The sequence below is a fragment of the Anopheles maculipalpis genome, chromosome 3RL (genome assembly GCF_943734695.1).
Source record: "Anopheles maculipalpis chromosome 3RL, idAnoMacuDA_375_x, whole genome shotgun sequence".
Taxonomy (NCBI): Eukaryota; Metazoa; Arthropoda; class Insecta; order Diptera; family Culicidae; genus Anopheles; species Anopheles maculipalpis.
The window spans coordinates 69,713,113-69,738,859 of record NC_064872.1 but is presented as its reverse complement, the minus strand read 5'-3'; the positions used below and the strand labels follow the sequence as shown (position 1 = coordinate 69,738,859).

The 25,747-nt window shown below is 44.1% G+C and overlaps 1 protein-coding gene across 7 annotated transcripts in view; it reads right to left on the bottom strand.

Moving 5' to 3' along the window:
* LOC126561567 (cyclic nucleotide-gated cation channel alpha-3) overlaps nucleotides 1-25,747 on the bottom strand; it is a 74,478-nt gene that overhangs the window by 29,242 nt on the left and 19,489 nt on the right. For 5 of the 7 annotated variants that reach the window (XM_050217791.1, XM_050217794.1, XM_050217793.1 and 2 more), the window contains exons 3-5: nucleotides 15,910-16,098; nucleotides 11,586-11,940; nucleotides 8,210-9,027 (exon numbers count right to left, since the gene is read on the bottom strand). In XM_050217791.1, coding sequence (XP_050073748.1) covers nucleotides 8,210-9,027; nucleotides 11,586-11,940; nucleotides 15,910-16,098 — 1,362 coding nt within the window. The remainder of the gene's footprint in view (nucleotides 1-8,209; nucleotides 9,028-11,585; nucleotides 11,941-15,909; nucleotides 16,099-25,747) is intronic. The other 2 variants (XM_050217795.1, XM_050217798.1) reach the window with 1 other exon arrangement.

The following is a 25,747-nucleotide window of genomic DNA, read 5'->3' as shown; positions in this document are numbered from 1 at the left end:
TATTTTGCCCTGATTTTTCATCAGTATTTGGCGCGTTGGTGGTAATATTACATTTTAGATTGTACCTCTTTGCCTAACATTTTAGGGCGGAGAACCAAAACAACACCGCCAAAAAGACGATTCCTTTATTCAGTGGAGCAAATCAACCACCACCAAGAGTGGGTGTTATTGATTTTAGGGCGGAACGCAATGATGTTGCCAGTGGTTGAGTAATTTATTTAGATGTAAAAAAATCCACAGGAAGCCTAGCAGCATCACGGCGACTCGTATCGAAAAGGAAATTTGATTGCCAAAAGGTACCGAACCTCAGATTGGACGTGTGTGCTCCGATTGATAAAAATGATCTTGGGTTTTTTGGTAAATTTCCAACTGGTTTTTTTTTTTGTTTTGTGAAAGATGACGCCAATGGTTCAATAGTGGACAATATTCAGTTGCTCAAAGTTAGCTTTTGCATATGGTAGGATCAAAGATGCTTTTCAATGGTATATTCTATATACTGCGTAGGAGTTTTTGTATTCTTTCTATCCTTCTGTCTAGTCTGCTATTTTGCAACCGATTTTTCATCTAAATTTTGTGAAAAATCAATAGACAGCTACACTCAAAGACGACTAGAAAAAACAAGATTGTCATGCTAAGAAAATCGTCCTCAAAGTCAGGACGATTTAAGTTTATCACAAATCAGGTTTTGGTAGCATTTATGAGCATCAGAACTGTAACGACTTCACTACGATCCATACATTTAGATAATGCGTTGGAAAATTCATCGCTTTTGTTCTATTGTTTTATATATTACCCCAACTACACAAGAAAATGCACAATGCATGGATTACAGTTCGAACATCAATGCATATTTAAGTTCTACAGCAAGAAATATAGCTACGTGTTGCTGTATGCGAATGTAAAGCCTTTCGTGTGGACGAACCCATAGATAAGACGCGTGTTGGGCCAAGCTATTTGGAGAATTTTGGTCGATTTGTGATACTCAACCATATATTCAAAATATACACTTATTTAAATAAAATCTTTGTCATTTTGGTTTGAATCTTTCTTCGAGCAGCAATTAGCAATTATTTTTGATCTGGTATTGGTAAATTATCAAAACGAAAAATAATAGTTCAGATGAACATTTCTGACGAAATAAAAATGCCCTAAATTTTGAGAAAGCCACAAAAAAAATTGTTGAAAGATCTACTATTTTATTTATTTATTTACTATCAATTATGACGGTATAACGACGTATTGTCCACATCGCTTGTGGTGGAAAGATCCAATACCTGTTTGAAAAATATATAAAAATAATAGAACCCAACGTGCTGAGCTTAAGATCGTTCTTGTTTTTTGGCACTATACGGCCGTGAGGAATCTTGTTCTGTCAATGCTGGCTTCTCTTGACTTGATTTTACCCTTCGCTGGTTTGTACGGAGGAGATTGTCCGACAGAGATTCAATATTCGGACCTATCGTGTAAAGATCAGCACGACTTAGGATGATGAGTGATCCTTAAAAAAAGCATTCAAAGAAATACTTCACGGTGAAAATGCTTGAATAAAATTTAACCAACTACCACCACTACTGGCTAAAGAAAGTGAAAAGCCTTCAGAAAAAACGGCTACAATTAACTCTGTCAAAATTAAGCATTCATTCACCCCACACGCATACACACACACACGCTCACACAAGGCGAAATGTAACATCTGTTTGTTCCACCGACCTTGTTGCCGGGTCGCTTCATTGCGGACCATTGCGGGCTTCAATGTGTTATCAGCATCATATTACCACCGGCAAAGCCGCACACACTGTGAAACAGCAGCTTCACGAGAACGCCAGCAAGGACTGGGGGAGAAGGAAACGAGACACGAGGCAGAACACCGTTGGTGTTGACTGGAAACGTTTGAATAATTCATACCAATCATACCAGGCCAGGAGGGAGTGATGGGGACGTTACCACCATGTTCTTATGTGATTTGCAGGGATTGTTTGCTGCGGCATGTCGGAACTTCATGTGCGTTTTTGTTTTTTTGGGCGGTGGATTGTGTTGTCATTTTTTTTTTGTTTTCGTCCACCGTGAATAGGAGCCGTTCCGGCCATGCTCCAAACATGAAAGTTGACCTGAAAAACATGACTAGTACAAGAACAAAGTTGCCTAATCGAGAGGACACTCACTATCAGCAAGCAGCAGGAGGTTTGTACTACTTTCGGAGCTGTTTTCAGGCGAGCTTTTTGCTTCAGTTTTGCTAGCTTTGTGCAGCATATGTCTATAGGTCAACAAGATTGTTTGTAGCTGGCTTTCGTTTTGTTTTTTCGCGCACCAGGTAGATAGAAGGGACCGATCAAGGATGCGATAAATGAAAACGCACAAAATCACAAACAAGCCAGGCCCCGGTGTGAGATGGGAAAGGTGATAAGCGGTTTGGTTTGAAAAAGAAAATTCTAAACCCATGGAAACATACCGGAGTCCTTTTGAATAATTTATCATCGATCTTTATTTCGTAACCGTAACGAACCAATTTCATCAAAATTCTTAAATTGGCTGTGTGTGTGTGTGTCCAATCGAGTGATTCAATGTAGGAAGAACATCCTATACGCCTTCACGTAGACAGACTTTAGCAAGAAAGCTTGTCGAACTAGTTCATCTATTCCTGCTTGAATACACATACTCCTCCCACACAAGATCTCTCGAAACGTCCTCAACGTCAATATGAAGTTAACTTTACGCCCTCACACACGCACACTCACACCAGTGAAATCGATTCTCGGAAAAGCGATGTTTCCTCGTTTGCCGATCATATTTTCTATCGGTTGACATTTTGCAACAATCGGACAAATTATGTCCCATCAATGTACAACATGGCAGCGAGACTTGGTGTGTCCCTTAATCCACCTCCGCCGCAGTGAAGATATTTCATCGAATAGGACGACGCAATGTTTACCTCGCCCTTTCTCGCGGAGAGAGTGCGGAAAAGCTGCCGAAAGAATATGCTACAACAAATCATTCCATTGACACTTGCCTAGCACACGGTGGCGAATAAATCATTCAAAAAGTGTTCCGATACGTTTCGCTACACGCTACCTACGCGGAAAGTAGCGAAAGTGCAAACGAAAACCACGAGTGGGAAGCTCGGGTTTGGGTGGCGAATGTAAGGTAACGAAAAAATATTGCAATCTCAACGCACCCCGGGTGAGAAAGCTGTAGCCGTGTTGGTTGTCTAGCTTACGAATCAATGGACTGCACGAGTGGTGCGACGAACGCACACAGTACTCACACGACTTGACGGATGAGCTTCCCGTAGCAGGGCAAACGAAAGAAAAAAATGGGAAAAAGCCTTATAGGGATCAAACAAACAGGATCGAACATAGAAACCTCGGTATTTTAAAGCATTAAAGTTTGCTGATTTTCAGTAGATTGTTGCGCAACAAAATAACGACACACAAACAGACGTTTGAAGGGATAAACATCGAACACCAAACAAAAGAAAAAATGGAACAGGGAAATCTGGAAGGACGGCGAACAAGCGAAAGAAAGGTCCCCCTGATTTGTTTACCGCAATCAATATCAAAATATCCTATCACAACAAAATTTCACCGCACGGTAATTCAATCACACGCAAATGTCATCAAAATCAAAAATTGCATTGTTAGGGTGGGTGACAATCGGGGTCGTCACACGAGCCGCCGAGGTATCACGAGGGTGATGTGGTTCCGAAGGAAACACACTTCCACAGCGTACGATTTTCGCCGATGCTCGTCAGAGGACTCCTCGTTGTCTGTGTAAGTGTGTCCGTGTGTGTATTATCACCTTTCTTTCGGAGTCGTCGCCTACGATACCTATTATTGGTGCTTCTCTCAAGGGAAGCGACATATTTATGCTTAGACGTACCTCTGTGCCGAACGTTGCTCTCACAAATCACATTCCGTTGGTGGATTGGTGGGTGTTTTGCGTGAGGATCGATAAGCAGCTCGTCGAAACGATGGCCCAAAACATTCGAAGAATATCGATATCGGTTTGATTGACTAGCGGCGAGGGGAATAAGCGAGCCAAAGAAACAGACATTCCTTGTCAGGCGAACAGCAGCCCGAGTCGTGTATTTGTGCGATTGTGCGCGAAGCTGAGGCTGCAATCTTTCGCCGATAAGCACTTCAGCTCACGTCAAACCTGGGACCGATTCTCGCGTCTCAATCGTCACCCTGCGCCACCCTGCAACCGAACCCAAATCAACACTCATCGTGCCAATCACGGAGTAGAGTTTGATGATGCTGACAAGGATCGACAGGACGTTCCTCGTTTTTTTTTTTTTTTTGATAGAGCGAGAGAGACACACAGAGTTGGGAAGTCTAATACCGTTCCCTTGCTTTTCCATTAAAAGGCTACCAGCAGTAAAAAAAAGGGATACACGTCAGGCAGCTTCGGCCCAGCTACGGGAGAAACAAGGTGTTTGCTAAAGAAACAAATGAAAAGGTCCTTCGGTAGCGTAGGCTCAGTAGCATCGGCATTGGATGCTGTGGCACAAAAAAAAGGCTCAAGAAAGTTGCGGCATGCGGTGCGGGAGTGTCGCGGGACCGGAAATTCATTTTTGCCGCCCACCTGCTGATACTGCCTGCTGTGCGAGAGCTTTCATTTCCAAGAAAGTCCACCATCACCACCACCGAACACAACAGATGCCTTCAGAATTTCACGCCTCAAGATATGCCTGCTCAACAAGCGTGCACAGCATTCTCGTTCGGAGATGTTTACGCCGCGCGAAAGGTGTTGCTGCAAATGGGTTACTGCCCAGAGCGAAACGCTGGAACCTCGAACGCCACATCACCAGACGCCGTCGCACAGCGGGAGGAATGGAAGAAGTAAAAAAAGCACACACACACACACACACACACTGCACGGATAGAGATCAAGAAAGTATACAAATCTAATATGTAAATCCATAAAATATTAAGATTGTACAATAATTTTATTTGAGTCCCACTACCTCACTAGGGACCAACCGACAATGCAAGGGTTTACCGAGGTCTGAGGATTTGGGACAGGTGAAACATGAAACACAACTTGACGCCTCGGCGGGGGATTGGAGTCCGGGTGGTAACGAGAAGCAGCTGTCAATTCTGCTTTCCACGGTCCCGCACGGTGCAAGACCGATTCCGCAAGAATGAGGTTAAGGATTCGCCCCCTGGAGGAGCAGCAATTGCGATGATGGTAAAATGGTGACAAGGCGAGGGGAACCACAGGAACCACCAGCGCAGCTTAGAATGTCGTCCATGTTATGGGGGCATGTCTTGGTAATTTGTTCGCCTTCATCGCCTGCGGTCCGTATCCAGCATCTACTGCCTACGGGGACACTCTGGCTGCTACGAGACTGCGTCAGTCTTACGTTTACGTGCTGAAATTTAATACATCTTTGGAAAATTGGTGGGTGGGCCGATTTTACAATTTTCCTACCAACTTTGCAGCCTTTGAAAGGAAATTCTCGGTGGTTATTGAAGGGTTGATAATGTTTTTTTCAGAAAATTGGAAATATTGCAAGCGTTTCTAGGATTTTGGGTAACAGTTTTAGCGAGAATCAATTTATAGGCTTGTGTTCTTGTTCCTCAGCTAAACTTAACTCTAAGCCAAGAATCTGGTTTCTCGTATTTAATTAATGTGCTCCAATCAGTTACGACCAGAAAGCTTTTTAATTGCACTCACTTTCATTTTGGACCAAGTTTTGCTACATCTCGTCTAGATGGGAAAGCAAAATCTTGCAAATCCAATCGTTCCAAGAAAATATATGAGTATGGAATGAAATAACAGTCTGCTGTACACAATTTTGAGATTCCTAAAATTGCATTCCCCAAAACCACATCATCCACCAGTGTGCTACCATTTTATTTGCTCGAAGCAAGTGTTTAGCTGATAGCGATAAACATCTCTGTCCGAGCAGTCAGCAGGATTCTCATTTCCGTCAACCGGAATGGCGTTAGTGTACGGGTACGGGTGCTCGAACGGCTAACATTTAAAACATAAACCAAACGGCGCGGTTATCGCCGGTGCCGGGCAGTGCAGCTGGCAACTGTGCGGACTCGAAAGGGAAGATGCATCGGAAGTTAATTTATTTTTCATCCAGCGTACCGGAGTTTACGGAGGCGGGCATCCGATCTCGGCATCAAAGTTAGGTCATTTTAATGAATTATTATTCACGAGCGAAAGAGCTAAGGGTTGAGCCGAATGATTCGTGGATGCAATGCAAGTCGATCGGAAGATAATTTCCGTACCGGACGTTAGTGTCGATTCGCAGGCCAAGATCGTTCGGTGTAGAGATGAAGGTGGACATGATGGATGGAATTTAATTTAATATAAAAATACTTCACACTATGCGGGAAGAAAATGGATTCGTTACAAGCGATAACGGAACAGAGGATTAAATCGGATAATAGAATTGCAAAACGATTTGAATAATTAATTCGATTTATTATTTTAAATCATTTCTTCAAAAGCGCTCTTGAGAGAAACTTTAGTCTTTTAGTAAAAGATGGTTCCAAGGATTAGAAGTTTAGATGGACAAATACCATAACAAAGCTTGCAAATGCTATAAATTCTTCCCAGAGTGCCATAATATTATTGGAAACATTTGTTCGTTAGAATAACCGCTCTTAGGCTGTTAAGCGATAAGTCCTACCATCTGCACGGTTTATCGCACATTTCAATTGCACTCCTGCAGCACAGTCATCGAGCCCATCAACCGAGTGTTGTTAAGGCTACGATGAAAAGCTCACAACAAATAGCACCCGTTTCGCTAAAGATAGCACAATTTTTCTCAAAGTGTACTTAAAAGTTCGCATGTTCGGGTATTATTTTATTTCCTGGCACACTCGACTCAAGCGTCCCAGGAAACATAGAACTTTGAGGGACCATTTTATGGGGCCTGCTGCCTGCCGAAAACCATTTGACAACGCACTGTAAATAACCGGACCGTTCCCATTTGGGTTTGAGGAAAAAAGTTTCCACCCGGAGAGACACAAACCATCACCAGGGTTCAACTTATAGAAAAATATGTGTGAGCGTGTGTGTGTATGCTGTGTTAAGATTTTTAGTCACCATGGTACTTCGATCCTAATCTCGCATCCCGGGAGAGTGGCTAAATCGAAAAATGTGATAAAATACTTCCTCACCACACCCATGCCTGCCTTACCCATGCCCATGCCGGAGCACTTTGAATGATCGGCAGTAGAAATAAATTTTTATTTCATTGTTTATTCAAATTTATCTCTGCTTGCCGGTCCACCCACCCCCCCCTTTGGTTGGGTTATTGCTGGGCCGCAATGGGTTTTGGCCGCCAAAGCCAAACACAAAAGCACAGCACAGAAATGACCGGAAAGCACCGAAATCGAATAGCAAATAGCTGACAATCCGGATGGATTCGGTACCGTCCCGAAAGCTTCGGCAAAAAAAAAAATGGCACCCAGGACTTTAGGCCCCTTTTGGATTCGGCTGTGGAGAGTAGTGAAGGAGTGTTTAATTTGAACAACCATCATCCATCACGTAAATCGACTTTTCCCGTATTAGTTGCGACAGCGTTTATGTATTTTGTCTTCATTTTCTGTTTCGGGCTGGACTTTTGTTTTGTGCGCACACTGTTCAAACTGATTGTCAAACAAAGCGGTTTGATAAAGGCCGATGCTGGGCCCTGGCTCGCCGGGGTTGGTTGGATCGAAACGTGGCAAGTTTGATGAGCACATTTATCGATGTCGTACCGTTTTATCGGGACTGTTATTGGATGATAAATCTTGCAACAACAGCAACACGCACACACACACGCACACACAAGCGTACACATCTAAAAAGAAAAAAAAAACAGATTTATCCGATTGCAAACAAATGTTTGGTACGAGAGTACCAAACTAATGGTTTACATATTTTTATCCCACAGCTTCGCATGAATCTGCGACGCATCGGACGTTTCTTTATGTACCTGGAAAAGGCGAATAAAATGCTGCGTAGACTAATTTTAGATTGCTGTTTACAAATATCACATGTCCTTATGCGTGAGTGTGTGTACAAATAATCCAATTAGGTGCCATTTTAAATATGCATGCACTGCGAGTGTCGTATTTGTACGTGTCCCCGTAATTGCTCGCAAGACACAAACATGTTTGTCCGACACAGGGCACAAACAGTACCTCCGACGACGGCTATTCGTTCCCATCCCAACACTGTAAGCGAAATGGAATTGCTGACTTACCTTGAAACTCCTTCCGGGCCGCACTGACCGAGGTGACGATGTTGGCCACGTGCCCGAGCACGGTCGCGAACAGCATCAGGCCGAACAGTAGCTGCGCGATAACGAACACGTACTCCGCCTTCGAGCGGGGCCGCGGCAGGTCGCCGATCGTTGTGAGGGCGAGCGTGCACCAGTAGTAGCTCTGCAAGTACTGCTTCACCACGTCCGCCGATTCCGAATCGTGGTAGACCCAGTTCTTCGAGCCGAAACCATTATTCTTATAGATAATGTGATATAAACAACCGTTCCAGTGAAAGATCACCAGCAGATAGTGTATCAGCGAGGTCGAGCGGAACAGGTTCGGATAGTTTGTGTGCCGCTCGGTTCGATCCATAAACGCCCAGAATCGATAAATCTTGACTAGCCTAAACGAGCGCAGTATCGAGTTGAATCCTATCGATAAATATAAAAAATCTAACGGCAACAAACAAAGGCAGTCGATGTAGAACGTCGTCGAGTTCATGTAGTGCTGCCGGAGCTTGGTCGAGTCGGTTTGGAGCACACCGTCCTCGAGGTAACCCGTACGGAAGTGGAACAGAATATCTACCAGGTATAAAAAATCCGAAAAGTAGTCTAGACAAAACCACAGCACGATCGATTCGCCGTTTATCTCCTGAAACGCGAACCGGTAGATGATCACCCAGAAGTTGTACAGGAACGCCATCGACACCACCATCGACCAGTAGTAGCAGAGCCGGCCGGCCGGATCGAACACGAACGACCACCGGCGCCCGTTCGACTTGCGCGATGAGGTCGAACATCCGGACCGACGTCCAAAGCTAACGAAACGAAGAGAAGTAAACAGAGAAAACAAAAAGAAAGCAAATTACTATTTTTATAATTAAATTCTTTACAACGGCAGGGCAGGAGGAACAATTTGACAGATTTAATAAAAAAAAATCCATTGCAAACCAGTCCGCAGAACAAGAATGGCATAAAATCGATCCCGACCGTACAATGCAGAAGCAAACACACAACAATTTTAAATAGTGTGTGGTGAGCAATTTAATACATTTCATCACCAGATCAGGGGACCAGTAAGTGTAAGTGTGGCATGGCACGGTGTGAATTGAAAAATAATGGAAACAATAATATGATGCACAAACGCGTGCCCGGTAAAGTGTGGCAATTGGACAATCGGCGTGCGAATAATCGAATCATGATTATTGATTGTTGATGATTGATAAATATAAATAAATTCGTTCGATCGTTTCGTCAACGTGTTTCAGAATCGCACCCTAGCGGTTGGTTGCTGGGATTGCTGTGTTTTTGTTTCTGTTTGCATTATATCGCAATTAATTTAACACAGGAACCAACAGCAAAGAACTCCCTGCAAAGAGTTACCATGAAATATAAAGTACATATAAAAAAAAGAAGACTTGTTTGGAAAGCGATCAATACTGTTGTATGAATTGCTTCTTCAGCAAGATTTTATTGTAATTTGTACGAGACTGTTACAGTCATCTTTATGGCCAATATAACGAGGTTGGGTTCAGAACATACCCGGGATCAGACAAAAAACAGGCAGGAAATCTAGTTTCTAAAAACAATCAATGCATGTGGTGTTGACAATACCGGCGCAAGCCGTCATACTTGATATAAATAAATAAACGAGGTTGGTTTCAAATCTTTTGTCAGTTTTGGTCTTGGATAATCAGCTTTGTACTCGCTTTGAACGGAAGAAAGGATAAAGTCCTTTCATTTGAAGGTTTTCCTCATAAAGTGTACAGACAGCGCTATCCCAAAGGACGACGGGAAGGTTAAATCCATAGACCTATCGCTACCAAACTACCAAAGCTCTAATGTCCGGACACAAGTAATTATGTGATCTTTCTTGATGAACTAAAAAATACAAAGATTTTAAGAAGGAAACATAAAAAGTATCCTCTCCGTGAATAAAATTATTAAAACATGTCGAATCGTTTTCGTTTAGACATTTGATGTGCAAAACCATGATTAATCGCCAAAATGAGGACTGTCTATTCAATTATGTGGTATCCATAAGTCTAGTAAGCCATTATGATGGCCGGCGTGACCTAGAAAGTCGTTAATCCAGCTAGAAAAAGAGCTATGGTTACTACGGCAAAAATCTCATGTTGACTGCAACGTCTTAGTTGTGGAAAAAAAACCCACATAGTCCTTAATTTCTTCCTCTGTTTGTTATTTTATAATAAGCATGTCTACTACACTGTCCATCATTCGTTTTCAGTTGCATTAGCGAGAGGGTCTCGCTGACTAAAATATATGAATATAATGTTGGAAGTACCGAATGTGCTCATGATGATTAGAGAAATCTTCTTAAGTTCTTGTTCGTCGAGTTTTTGGTCTCCTGCACACTTGATCTCATCTTGGTCAACGACCACGGACGCCACCCTATCTGTTATTTTTGAGCTCTTGAGAAAGATCACGATCACCCGAATTCTGGTACTCACAGATATCCAGATGTCCTTGCCAATCAAATTCTATTCTTATTCGTAGATTTCTTGAACTTTAGCGCATTCAACCTTATACAGATAACCGACCAAGAGCTATCACCGGGGCGGCCCCGGGGCTGAAATAATCCCGGAAGGACCGGGATTAAAATCCCATCTGGGATGTTCCTCCCTAGTGAGGACTGACTATACAATTAAGTGGTATCGACGGAGTCTAGTAAGCCCTTTGATGAAGTGCTCGACCTAGTAGATCGTTATGCCAAGAAAAAGAAGCGTGCCCTATCTATCGTTCTTGAGAAAGATCTAGTTCATTCCATTTCTGGTACTCTCATGTCCAGATTTCTAATCTAATACAGTTCTTGCTCATGGTGTTCCTGAAATCCAGTCGTCTCGACTTAAAACAGATTAACAACCACGAGCGAGTCCTAACTATTGTTCTTGACAATGGTCGCAATTCTCGGCACTCACATGCCCAGATGTCGTCAATATAATAATGTTGATATTCTTCACTAAATAAGGCAGTTGAAAAGGCTAGCAAATATTTCAAGTTTTTTCGATAATCTTCTTCTTATTGGCTTAACGACCTCTAAGGTCATGCCGACCATCTAAATGGCTTTCTAGGCTGCCGATACCACGTAGTTGGTTAGTCAATCCTCACTACGGGAGGGACGGTCCGGATGAGATTTCAAACCCGGTGGCGCAGATGTCGCCTACACCACCGGGCCGCAGCGATAGTCAATTTACATATAACTGCCCTAAACCTACTGACAATGTAATCTAATTCCAACCTAAATTTTTTGTACATTTTTGGCCTTTGCACTCCTGTCGGCTTCTGATGCAAAGTTCGACCGCTAGGTAGCAAATGTTATTGCATGAAATATCACAAAAATCAATTTACAACTTACATGTATCGATCCGCACCGTTGCAGGTGCTGCCGGTACCGGTGCCGCACGGTGCGGCCAGATGGTTGGTGGAGGCGCGGGTCGCACACGGGCCCATCGCATTGGCGTTCGATTCGCGGGGCCCGGTCCGGCTCCACGAACCAAGCAGCGGTGGGTCGCCCGCTTTCAGCTTGCTGCGTTCGCGCTTTCTGTCCTTCCGGGACAGATCCATCTCGGAGGTGGTGGCGGATACATGGGAGTGCAGGGGCCGGGACGTACCGGAGGCCGCGAGGCTGTCACGGGACGAGAAGAATCCTTGCTGCGATATGCTCTGGCCCAGCTGGGGGCCGGACATGCCTAGCTTGGAACTGACGATATCTGCAACGTACGAGAAAAAAAAACGAGAAAAGAAGTAAACAAAAACAGGGGGAAAACATTAATGCGGATTTTCTCAAAAGCGGCCTTCTGAAACGATGCAGGCGAACTTGCGGCTGGAAAACTGGAAAAAAGGGGCTGAATCGTAAAAAAGCATACGCTATGTATGCGTGTGGTTGATGTGATGTTGGGGAGTGACAGAAGATGGAAACATGCTCGAGAAGGGCAAACGCAGACGCAGAACTGAGACGAAGATTAAATCCAAAAAAAAAAAAAACAACAAAGGGCCACGATAAAACAAACGGCGAAAGTAAAAGTCTGTCCCCGGTAAGTGTGCCATAAAATCAACACGGTCGTAAAAAGTTAGGGTTAACTTTCTTCCCCATATACGTGACAAAGGCGGTACGGGTTTTACCCATTTCGTTTACCTCGTCGTCGATTGGCGTAGAAGTCGTGACCATGAAGGTGAAGTAAGTGTTCTCTTTGTAATGCTGTAATGGTTACTACCTTTTGCATGTCCTCTAGTGGCTAACACAGTCACCAGTGATTAAGGAAAGAGCCACAATAATCATATCACTTCCTGATCAGAAGGACAAACACTAGTACTAGCTCTATGGGAGGTGCTGGAATGGTTGAAAGGGAAGACACACTCTCTAAACAGCATGAACTTTGCTTTAAAAGAATGAAACTATTTTTCGCGAATAAACACAATCCGGTCCTGCTCATCGGAAGGATCGCTCAGAAGATTTATGTCCCGGAAAAGTCGGTCAGGTGCACAGGCTGCCCATAAAATGTGTTATGATCGAAAACAGATGATGTGTGCTTATCCCTTTTTTCGCTACATTAAAACAAACGCTCTAGTAGCAAGTTTGTGCGTCGCATGTAACGTTTTACGTCAGCCAACCGACGCACAGTGTAACTACCCCTTTTGTGCGCATTTTCATGATGTCCATGCTCATAGCTCATCATTACCAGATCAGCGGGACCAACAGCAGCGGAAAGCAGGAGTTGTAACGGTGAGTGTCATTTTTACGATCACCGTAAATCCCTTCCCTGTTTAACGTCTCACACCTATCCACAGGACCTCCCGACGGGCACACATCTGAGCTTTAGTTTGAACCACATTCCCAAGACCCAAGGCAGCGCAGTGTACCGAAACCAGCAAACGAAGACACCAGTGTTGCTGGTGTTGTGTTTGGCAAACCTTGGCTCTCTTTGTGCAACGGAGAAAAGAAAATACATTCGCAGCTTCCGTGAATTTTGGAGGCGAAGATTCCCAAGGCAACACTCCCTGCAAATCTTATCCCTCAATCGCACCACCAGACAAAGAAGATTTCCGCTTCGAGTTCCACGTACATGTGCAACGTGTGTAGCTTTACGAGTGACCGCGAGGGTACACCAAAGTGGATTGTAGGCCCTGGTTTGATTGCGTCTGTCGAGTGGCAGTCGTTCGTATACTGTAAGGCGCTGCTGGGTTGTTTTATTTTTTTATAGGGCCTCGGGACAAACGCAACGTCTTCAATGGGCGAGTTTTGTTTCCCATCTCTTGGGACACGGACGGAAAATTTAATGCGTTTGTAGGTCAGATTTTGTAGGCCCCATACACGCATCGTAGGTAGGAAGTTTTGTATCGAGAGAGTAGTCGACATTTTCTTCTGATACCAGAAAACTCGAAGATAAAATCCTAGTGTTGTTGAGGCTTGCCATAAAGTCTTTCATGAGGAAAAATATTTCCGTTCGCCATTCGGTTGATTAAAAATTAAGACGCAAATTTATCAAAAGGCACACAAACGCAAAGACACATTCTAACATTAACAACATCCGGTCTTTATCGCTAATTGGCAATGTGATGACACGATTCCACATGCCAGAGCAATCCGACGCAAACACAGTAGTGGCAGAGGTGCCCTCCTCGACACTTCACTTACGAACCTTGCCCATCAACGAACGTACTACCCAGCGAGCTAATGATATGGTGCGCCTGGCACACGAAAGATAACATTTATCGAACAGGGCGCATGGTTTTAAGGATGATAATGTATTCCAATTTATCGTTTCTGATAGGTTTGCTCTCTTTCGGTCTGTCTCTTCGCTGTGTGCCAAAGACGTCCCGTTTGCGGATCTCGAGATACAGGAAGTGGTTCCCAGGTTGGACGTAACAAGGACGCTGCAAGTGTACCACCGTTGTGTCGGGTTGTACGGGGAGAAGTGTTTTGCTGTTGATGAGACATAACCAGAAATAACTCAGCGTATGCAGAAACACACAATGGCACCAAACGGTTCCCGTGCATGGAAACGATGGGAACGATGATTACGATGGTGGCGATGGTAACGATCATGCTTTCGAGAGTGACAAGAAGTCACAAACGAACCGGAAGCCTTGGCAATGCGTTCTCCGGTACGGTGATGCGATGGTTCCGCAACCATTAAAACACTTTTCACGCTTAGCGGTGAGAAGGTATGAGCTAAATGAAATTGTTATGCTCTTGTTTCATGTGTTTCATTGGCAGAGGACTGTCGGTTGCATCGATAGGACAGCCGGGCATCCGGGCAATAAACGATGCTAAGCATGAAAGGGTTTTCCGGGAGTTAAGATGTAGCTTTATGATTGTAACTAACAACTCGTTATAGAAATGATATGCAAGCTAATCAACAATGCAATTTTAATACTTGGTTAATTCTGCTCATTCAATCCTCATTTTAAGAATGTGTCGTTGATTTTTGAGGATTTTGGGAGAAATATTTGAAAGTTTTATTTAAGGTTAATTTTATTTCAAAGACAGAGGCAGGACAAGGGTTCCAATCCCATGCGGACCAGAATACGAAACCATTCGACGGCCAGCGTAACCTAGAGGATCGTTAACCAGAGGAATTTATTCACGGTTTATCTCCATTTGTGTTCTCCTCATCCTAGCGACTTGGTTTGACTAGGTTTGACCTAGAATTCTAGGTTTGAAATTGGCAAATTTTAGAGATTGTCTTCATATGCCAAGATCTTACTCAAGACAAGCTGAAGCTTTAGACATCATCGGTTAACTACTGTTCTACATAACAGAAGCTTACCAAAGGATGCAGCCTTTGGCAGAATATGGTGGACTGGTGATTAAAGATATCAAAAAGAAAATAATTCAAAACAAATCCTCATCTATCTAGGTGTGACATCCCGTTAAGCCATCTCTACAGACGGCTAAGGTTTAATTTAAAATTTTCCCAAAAGAAATACCAACAGACCAACAATATATCCCAACAGACAAGGCTGAGGCTGCATACAATGCTTTAGCCGCGCTCTTAATTGAAAAAAAAAGATGTTTAGAACGATTCTTGGTCCGAATATCCCATGATTCCGACTTACAACTCGATGTTCTTGAAAGGAAGGTCTTATGAAGCATTCCTAGTTCCGATTTCCCCTGGAATTACTGATTGGCAAAAGATGATGTTTGACCAATTGCGATTTAAAGAATCACTTTTGCAGAAGACCAAAGACACTAAGCGATTTTAGCGCCGAATAAATAGCAATACGTGAAGGAGCTGGATGTGATTTTTTATTCTGATTGCTCTAGTCACATGTCACATGTCATCGGTCAAGTGCACTAACCCGCTTAATATTCTTCATAAAAACAAAATCACCGCATCAGTCACCATTGGTTGGATTCCCAACAATCCTTCGAAGTGTGAAACTGTTGAACGAAAAAAAACTAAGTTCAACACATATGATGGATATAAGCGACACATCATTCGCATCGAACCCCATACGATACGAACGAGTACAGGAAATGGAAAGCCGCAAAAGTGCAATGTAAAAACTAGATGAAAACGAACATGATTTGGTGGATGAGATCACACACAGCGTCACAAAAAAAGATTGACTAATACAGCATAAAAAAAAACAATACCAAAAATCAAGCTATAAGAACACATCCCCCTCCTTCGTCCCACATATATACACGCACACAAAACTGTGCCGAAGCTTACCCATGAGACTTTGACGGCTCACAGAGTTTCGGTTATGGTCCGCGGACGATTGAATCGTATTGAAATCGGATCCGACGGCTTCGAGCGGCGGTGGCGCTAGATGCATTATTGCCGCGTCCGTACCGTTGAGAGAGTGCGAGTGATGTCTCGACAGTTTCGTGCTGTCAAAACTAGCATTCCCGTCATCATCTAGAATGGGAAGAAGAAGAAGCGTAAGTGTGGCGGGAGATATGGCAGTTTTGGGCTGCCGCGCGACACCGACCGTGGAGGCGACACAGAGCTGCCATAGAACAACAAACGAAAAAGGCTTAAAAGAAGGGGTGGAAATGCGAATTTTTCACGACTACCTACTAACGGACGGGCGAATGCATGAAAAGATGACGGGATTTGGACTAACAAATGGCAACAACGGATGGAACGGTTGAATGGACGGTGTAAATGATGGAAAACGACATATACGACATGAACTGGTTGAACGATATGTTTCTAGCGAATTGTCAAATTGGTGCGATCGGGATAAAGACTCACAGACGCATCCAACGGTATACGGAGCGCTCCGATCAGATCAAAACTGAGCGAGTTATCGCCTATTTTCCATGGAAATGCTGTTGTTTTCCGCAATAACTGGGCGGGGTGCCGATGGATCGGGTTGAGGTGTTCGACAAAAAGATGCGCGGCTTCAAGACACATCCAGCAGTATGAAAGACGCCAGAATCAGACCAAAACTGAGCGAGTTATCATGGAAATGCTGTTGTTTTCCGCAATAACTGGGTGAGGGTTGGAGGGATCGAGTGGTGTTGTTCGGCAAAACGTTGCGTGGCTTCAATACGCATCCAACGGTATGCCGGACGCCAGGATTGAACCAGGAACGACCGGGTTAGCGCCGATTTTCCACGGAAATGCTGTTGTTTTCCGCAATAACTGGGCGGGGAGCCGATGGATCGGGTTGAGGTGTTCAGCATTAAGATGCGCGGCTTCAAGACACATCCAGCAGTATGAAAGACGCCAGAATCAGACCAAAACTGAGCGAGTTATCATGGAAATGCTGTTGTTTTCCGCAATAACTGGGTAAGGGTTGGAGGGATCGAGTGGTGGTGTTCGGCAAAACGTTGCGTGGCTTCAAGACGCATGCAACGGTATACCAGACGCGGGGATTGGACCAAGAATGACCGAGTAATCGTCGATTTTCCACGGAAATGCTGTTGTTTTCCGCAATAACTGGGCGGGGAGTAGATGGATCGGGTTGGAGTATTCGGCATTAAGATGCGTGGTCTCAAGAAGCATTCGGCAGTGTGCCGGACGCCGGGATTGGACCAGGAACGACCGAGTTATCGTCGATTTTCCATGGGAATGCTGCTGGCGAAATTTCCCGGAAGGGGGGAAACTGATTTTGGAATTTTTTGGCCGACCCGAGCTACCTCTTCGAATTCATGCTCTCCTGTTACTACAAGTCGCTCCGGGGCGGATTTTTGGGCCAAAATTGGTCAATTTTGGATGTGGCAAAATTCGACCAGGAGTAACAGGAGAGCATACTAGGCGAAGAGGTAGCAAATGGAAATTTTAAAAGTGGTCCGAAAATTATTTTCTTTCCGTCATGACAACTATTTTTCCGATCGAAATTAAGTTAGTCTTTCTGTTTGAAGTTTTTCTGTCTCATTTTCATTTGTTTCTTGAAATATCTTTAAAATAGATCTCTACAACGTGTTTTTAAATATTTAAGGAAACTAAGGGTTCCGCCTTCCCAAGATTAACCCCCTTCCCCCCCCCCCCCCCTACCTCTTCCGGGAAATTCCACCAGCAGCATTCCCATGGAAAATCGGCGATAACTCGGTGGTTCCTGGTCCAATCCTAGCGTCTGGCATACCGTTGGATGCGTCTTGAGGCCGCGCGTCTTTTTGCCGAACACCCCATCCCGATCCCTCTACCCCCTGCCTAGTTATTGCGGAAAATCGGCGAAAATTGGCGATAACTCACTCAGTTTTGGTATGATCCTGGCGTCCGGCATACTGTTGGATGCGTCTTGAAGCCGCGCATCTTTTCGCTGAACACTTCAACCCGATCCATCCACCTCCTGCCTAGTTATTGCGGAAAACAACAGCATTTCCGTGATAACTCGCTCAGTTTTGGTCTGATTCTGGCGTCTTTCATACTGCTGGATGCTTCTTGAGACCACGCATCTTAATGCTGAACACCTCAACTCGATCCCTCCACCCCCCTCCCCCCTCCCCCGCCTAGCTATTGAGGAAAACAACGGCATTCCCAAGGAAAATCGGCGCTAACCCGGTCGTTCCTGGTTCAATCCTAGCGTCCGGCATACCGTTGGATGCGTCTTGAAGCCGCGCAAGTTTTTGCCAAACACCTCAACCTGATCCATTCATCAACCGTCTAGTCGCTCAGACCTGTGGTTTGCTCAACACTTACAAATTCCAACCGCGAAAAAGTGTTTTTCCTCAATAGCTTGGTGAAGCCTGGGATGATGCTAGTGGATTTTTTTTCGGGAGATTTTTGGTAAGCGAGTCCCGTGGAAAACCTGCAAAACTCGCTTAATTTTGGTATTAATTTTGAGCCAAATCTTACTGGGAGCGGCTGGTAGTAACAAGAGAGCTTGCATTCGAGGAGGTTGCTGGACTTCTTCTTCTTGGCTTAACGATCTTCTTGATTACGGTGGCCATCGAATGGCTTAGTAGGCTTGCAAATACCACGTAGTTGGATAGTCAGTCCTCACTACGGGGAAACGATCCAGACGGGATTTGAACCCCGATCCTGCAAAGACACCACTGTGCCGTGACTGAGGCAAACATGTCTCATATTATTTATTCTTTATCTACATAACATCCCATTTTTCCAAAGCAATCTTGGTAAAAAGTTGATGAATACATTTAAAAATTATTTAATTTTCACAACGTAAACACATTCATAACAGGGTGAAAATGAACTTCGGTTTTTGGCGAAACACACAAAGAAATGATTCTTGTTTTGGCTGACCAAAATCCACGATCACAAAAAAAAGGGCGAAATGGTGTACAAAAGAAGAGAAAAACAACGGTGTATAATTAGCCATTAGCAGTTAGAAAAACAGACAAGAAAATAAAAACATCGGACCAAACATTTCAACCTTACAGTGCCGAATGTTTGGCGAATGCTAATTGAGAAATGCTAATTCGGACATTTTTTTTTTCATCCTTGTGCCAATGCTTCCAACAAAGCAGCTACACCAAAGTGAGCAAACTTGGCGCGAGGAAACAGAAAGCCAACTAAGAAACATTAAGAAACGAAACACACACACTCACTTTTCCTGACTTTCCCTTATTTTTCCTGTCCTTTTGGTTTTTTTTAGCTCCAATTGTGTAGCATTTCATTGTGTTGTTTTATCCTGACTTTTTTTTCTGGCAGGGGAAAGCTATTCACAGTTCCACCGATTAATCGATCCCCGTTTCAACACGCCCGGAAACGACGCGCAAAACTTTTGCTTTAAACTAAAACAAAAAAAAGGCAAAACGGTGGCTAAATGCGAACAACACACCCCGGGCCGCGGACAAAACGGGTAGCGCGCCTCAGAGAGCCAATTTGCCGTTAAATTGGCATTCAGCAAATGTCTTTCCTGCCTATTATCGTAAGCACTAAAAGCCCGGTGTGGGTTGTGTGAAAAGATGCTATTTTATGCGCTCTGTTCGCAGTATATAAAATTTGCGATTTACAGGGTTTTAAAGGCTGTTTTTAAATGTCAACGGTAATTTTTCATTTCTGGAAAGGACTGTTCCACCGTCCGAAGCATATTTCGTTTCCGTGGAGATTATTTGCTATGTTGTTAAGTCACTTTTAAGCACCGTCAAACGGAGCGGGGTTGTTCGCACTCAATTCCAGTGGTTCGGACAAGCCACTTAAAATAGTATAGAAAATGAGTATCTTCATCGGCGTATTGACGTATTAAAATAAATCCGATTATTTCATAAAAACATCTATTAATATTTTTATACGTATGGTTTCAAAAATTTTATTCGAATGTTTCTCAATAACAATATAGGAAATTACCTCCATGGAAAAGAAATATTCAAAGATTGATGAGAAAATCCTTTACAAAAATAAAAATTGCGAACTACATTTTGAAATCGCCCGTAAAAAGCTGTTCGAAAAAGCAATCCATTTGATTTAAATTTTCCAATTTATCAGAAACAAAAAGCTATACTTAATGCCTTTGAAGAATTGCCTTTCATACGAGCAGCCTTAAATGCGTAGTTTGAGCTGCACGTCTTCGAAAAATAAACACCATCAACCCGGCAAGATTATTGTTGACACATCGAAATTCATCACTTTCCAATGCAAACCCCATAAATTGCCAATTCCGCCTCTCTGTCCAAAGGTCATCGAAGACATTTGCCAAACTAAACCATCTCGTCGATCAAGAACTCGAACGATGGGTTTTCAATTTCGCTTCATCAGCATCAGGTAATGGGCACGCACCCTTTAGCCCTTTTTTTTGTTCCCCTTGCCAAACATCAAAGCTCACCAGGAAGCGCACGTTGTGCGTGACAGTATTGGCAATATCGGCAGCTTTTTCCCGAAGTAAGCCTTTAGAAATTGCGGAAAACCTAGTTCAAATATTTAGCTTGGCATACATACATATTCGTACCCAGCTCAAGGCCCAAGGTGCAGAGAAAACAATCGCAAGACGTCCCAAATAACCTAATGCTGAAAGATGCTGTGTGTTTTGGAGCGAGGATTTGGCACGCGCCCACATAACGCCCAATAACGGTTCGGTGCCCTGATCGTGGCGCTCTTTGTTAGCGTCAAACCGTCATCAACAGCAACGACAGTTTCAAATCTCAACAGTCCCGCGCGCACTCTCCACAACTTTAGAGCGCATCGTCCACCATGTACGTCGTCCGACCGTGGACCGGGGAACGGTGACGTAGCGTGTGCAAGTCTTATTCAATTTTAGTTCAGCTGCTACAATTTTCCACCCTATGGGTCCCGCGGGTGGCGTGATATTTCTCTCCCGCCTTTCATCCTTCTCCGGTGCACAGCAGCAAAGTTTCCGAGTGAGAAACTTTGAAGTGTGTAGCTTCACGTCAATATTATCCCGGAGGGGTGATGATGCTGTTACCCGGGGTATACCCGGTGGAAGCACCGCAACGAAACGGGGACGTACCGTTGAAAGCGGGAGCAATTATTAAAGTCAGCAGCTTTCGGACTTTATGCCATGCTTCCACCAAAACCTGTCAGAGCCTGTCGACCGAGAAGCCATCTTCTCGCTCGGGTATTGTTGCGGACGGACACGACGCTCGGTCAGAACGCGTACAAACGGTGCCGGTGGGAGGTATCGGTCGGTAGAGCGTCCTAGTTTTGCAACAGTTTCGCAACAACGACGACCAACCACGACGACGCAAATGTACACAGTGAAGCTAATTCTGTCCAAAAGCCCCTCCACTGCGGCAGGGGAATTATTTAAGGGCTTCCCTTGATCTTGACAAATTTAGAATTTAATTTTGCACTCTCCCACAAGTGACGAACGGCGGAGGGAGTTCGAAACTTTGTGCTACTCTTTTATGCGTCATTTTGCCAATTGATACCTTTTTTGTTGGTGTTTTCTCTTTTGCTCGTTTTTTTTTTTACTGCTTGCCGTTCACTTGGCGCAGGAAGCCGCAGATATTTCGCATTCAAATGCGTACTTCAATCACCTCAAGGATTAGTGGAAGGATTTTCTTTTATCTCTTTATATTACGCTGTCTGTCTAATCAAACCTCAAGACAGACCGTTCTCTACCTCTCGCTCTGCACTACATCAATGACACACATCTGTACCAGTTGTGATGCTGCCTATTTTCGAGCATTCTGATTAAGTTCACTCAACAAATACACCAACAAAGCTAGATGGCACCTTCGCGGGTGCTCGATTGTAAGCGATATCAAAACAGCCAAATATATGGTTGGCGTCAGAACAAACAACAAACAAAACGTTACACTCACACACGTTCGATGGAGACGCTTGAGCAGAACGCTTAAGGGCAACCTCATCAAAGAGAAAGAGAGAAAGAGAGAAAAAGAGAAAAAGAGAGAGAAAATAAATACAATATTCAGTATGTTTCTAACGTGCGATTTACACGCACCCCAAAGGCTACGAGGAACAACCGGTAAAGAGCGGGTAGGAAATCGAAAATATTTCTTCCCCCGACGTAGAAGAAGGTAAGTTAAATGCTTCCAACGAAGAACAAGGAAAAAGATAAGAAAATCTGTTTTCTTACGGCCGTGCGTTCGAATGTGGAAAGGTGTGCAGAGACTTTATCCACTAAAGTCAACGGGCCCGCGTCCCGAGTCAAACTACCCTTCAGCTTCAAAAGGCTCGCTAGTGCCGTGAACGGTTCGGCTTCGTCCCGTATCCTATCCTAAGACATCAAACTCCCAACGCACCTACTGCTGATGGAAGAATCCGGTAACAGCTTCCGACACAATGAGGATCACGTTCGGAAAACGGTCTGGAAATGTGAACTAGCGAACCGCAACCGCAGCGTAAACAACGACCAAAAAAAAAAAAAAAACTTCGCCCCTTCAGCTAACCCATCTAGCCCGGTAGCCGTATGCTGGTGTTTGGGCGAAACAAAGCGATACCAAAACTAAATAAAAGAAGTGCTGAGTTAATGAATGACTCTTTCCCCGGCTTGCGGGAGAAAACCCCCAAAGGACCCACTAACTCACTCCGGTTTCCGGACAAACGGTTCCGGGCGAAACGGGGCACAAACTTCCGGCAAGAGCTACGGTAGTTTCCCACGGTTTTGCACCGAAAAGATCGTCTGCAGGCATCGCCGCACCGATAGCGCCATTGTTTGCACCAAAAAAAAAACTCCGAACGTCGTCAGAACGAAATCGAAACTCTTCCCAAGAAAGCATATGACTCAAACCACCCTTTTTCCCTCCATCGATTCGTGTATTGAACGATATAAAACCTTCGCTCCACCTTCGCAAGGTGAACGAGCGAAGGTAATAATGCGTAAATTTTATGGGCTACCCAGCAGTAGTAGCGCCCTTTTGATTAAAACTTCTCACAATCGTGTGCCTTGGATTCGTGCCGCTAACAAGGTTTGAGGTGGAGGTTTTTATGTGGGATACGATCTCACCCTGCCTGCCAAAAAATGGTTCCTTTCTTACCGTGGAGTGGCCCATAATGCACGCATTGGGGGAGGAGAATAGGGTGCAAATTTACGCCTTCTCGTAGCGACATCCCCCGGTTAGGTAGTTGATGTTAAGAGTAGTTAATGAAAAAGTTAAGCCAACATGAAGCAGTTGCTAAGAAGAGCATCGGGGGAAGTGGTGTGAATTGATTAGAATCAACGATTCTGATTGGAGGGAGCAGAGCAGTTTGTGATCGCATTTTTCACTTGAATTAATGGACATTTTTAACGGAAAAGTCAAAAGGTTATCTTTATTTCTTTGCTTCTGTTTGTAATGGTCCGAAGCATTACTAATTGCAAAGAAGGTTGTAAAGTTGGATAAAACTGCTATGAGAGCGAATCAGCATTGTGTTTTTTAAATCGTGTAAATTAACAGAGCATAAGAAGAGTGGTTTCATGCAGCTTAAGTTTACAATACTATTATGAAATTTAAAAAAAAGTAGTTCATTGAAATCGAATTTTATCAGCATAAATTAAATGTTATCATCGACACCCGATGCATTCGGTCACCAGCTTTTCATGCTACATTTTGGTTGTTTTTTTTCATAAAGGACGGCCAGGCCGTAATGCTTACAATAACTTAAAAGTAAGATACTCTTTTCATCTTTGCTGTGAGACATTGCCTTCTCCGAAGCGTGAAAGGGCACCATATCCCGGGTGTGATCGGTAGTTCTGTTGCGTATATTCCGTCATCCAAATCCAAAGTCGCGTTCATAGCGAGGGTCTTATCGTGTGAGGGCACCTTATCCCGGGGTATGTTAGGCGTTTCCATGCTCGTGGTCCAGATGGTAGCGGGGGTCTTGATCGTTTTCCATTTCGAAGGTTCCTGATTGTGATCATACCAATAATCCGTTAGCACGGCAGAAGAGAAATATTACTCTCAGGTAGACCTCGTCGCAGTCTCCCAGCAGGTCCCGAATTGGAGTATTTGGCAACTTTCCAATGCCCCGGACTGCGTCGAACAAGGCGGGTCGAGCAGCCTCGTATTCCACACAAGACCATAGAAAATGATCTATGTCGTGGTATCCGAGGCCGCAGCCACATACTTTGGAGTCGACCTGTCCTATACGCTGGAGATGCGCGCCCAAAGCAAAATGATTAGACCTAAGCCTAGACATCATTCGTATGAACGCACGATCCCCTGAGATGCCGTGGAACCAAGGCTTCAAAGACACTTGGGGAGTGATCGAATATAAAAACCTCCCGAGTTCATCGGTGTCCCACAAACTCTGCCACCGAGCCAAACAGAAAGACTGTGTGGCACGCATGTGAGGTAGGATAAGCCTGTCAAAAAAGGACCCTTCCGAAGCACCCTTTTTGGCCAATTGGTCTGCCTTTTCATTGCCGAAGATACCACAAGGTGCAGGCAGCCAAACAACAGATATCCGGAATGATTTCTCAAACAATGAGCTTAAGACCTTTAATATTTCTTTTACGAAGTAGTCTGGGATCTTAATAGCCTTTTATTTTGGTTTAATTATGGTTTTATTTGAAATAAAACACTAGCCAATTGGCCCGTTTACAGGCCGACGCCGTAAAAATTCGATCATATATGGCCACTTTGGGCTGCACTTTACTGTAATGAAGTGATCTAGTTTACCAATCGCACCAATCGCAAGGTCGGCAGGACAGGCAAAGTCCATTATGCCATCGTATGCATCAGCACGCAGTGGCGCTTGATGGTTTGGTTGATACTTTAGGCGCTGCTCCTCAATTTTATAGCTCTGGTCCACGCAATACTGCTGCATATATCGTCCGGAACAATGGATCAATACGTTCTACGCGTGTATAACCTGGAGGCGGCATATGCCCGAGGAGTTATTTGCTTCGATGAGGCAAAGTCATTCTCACAAACTTGGGCTTGCTGATATCGTCCGTGGGCGTTCACGGCGCAGTACGTTTAAGATGCAGTATTGGGTATTGGAGTGCATCGTAAAACTGATGCAACTCGTAAACACGGCTGAGAATTCCGGTGCAACGGCTCTGGAGGCGACTGTCGCGCGACTGTCATTGTTCGTTGCTGACAAATATACCACCAACTTCATCGTAAGTTGGACGATTATAGCGACGCATATCGCGACCTGACAATCGTGCGTTGATCAGGTTTTGGATTTAATTTCGTTGTTGCTCGACACTCGAATCGTATGACTGCGCATACATCGTGCCCAGAAAGGCGATCAAGCGCTCCAATCCATTAACACAGGGCACCTTTGATAAGGTATGTGTGCGCCCCTCGTCCATCTAATACAGCGCAGTCCTGACGTGCACGGTCATCCGGTCGCACCGTTGTTCCCATCGATGTAAATTGAATGGAAAGACTTGTAATATTGATGTGTGATATCGGAGAAACTGCACATCCAAGTAGGGGTTAAGTCTACTCTAGTCTGTGGCGTCGGGCTTTGCCATACAATTTGTATGGAGAAAAATTTAGCATCCAAGTAGGGGCAAAAACTACGCTTTGCCCATTGCAAAATTTGTATAGCGATAATGCAGACGCCTGGTTAACAGTTCATAATGGACCAGGCGTCTCCATTATACGTGCTATTTCTCTTTTTTGTTTCGATTAATAATAAATATATTTTTATCACAATACGGCCAGGTCTATTACAAGGGATAAAAATATCTTTTATGTAAATAAATATTGGTGTCATGGTCTTTTCTTTTATTTTCTCA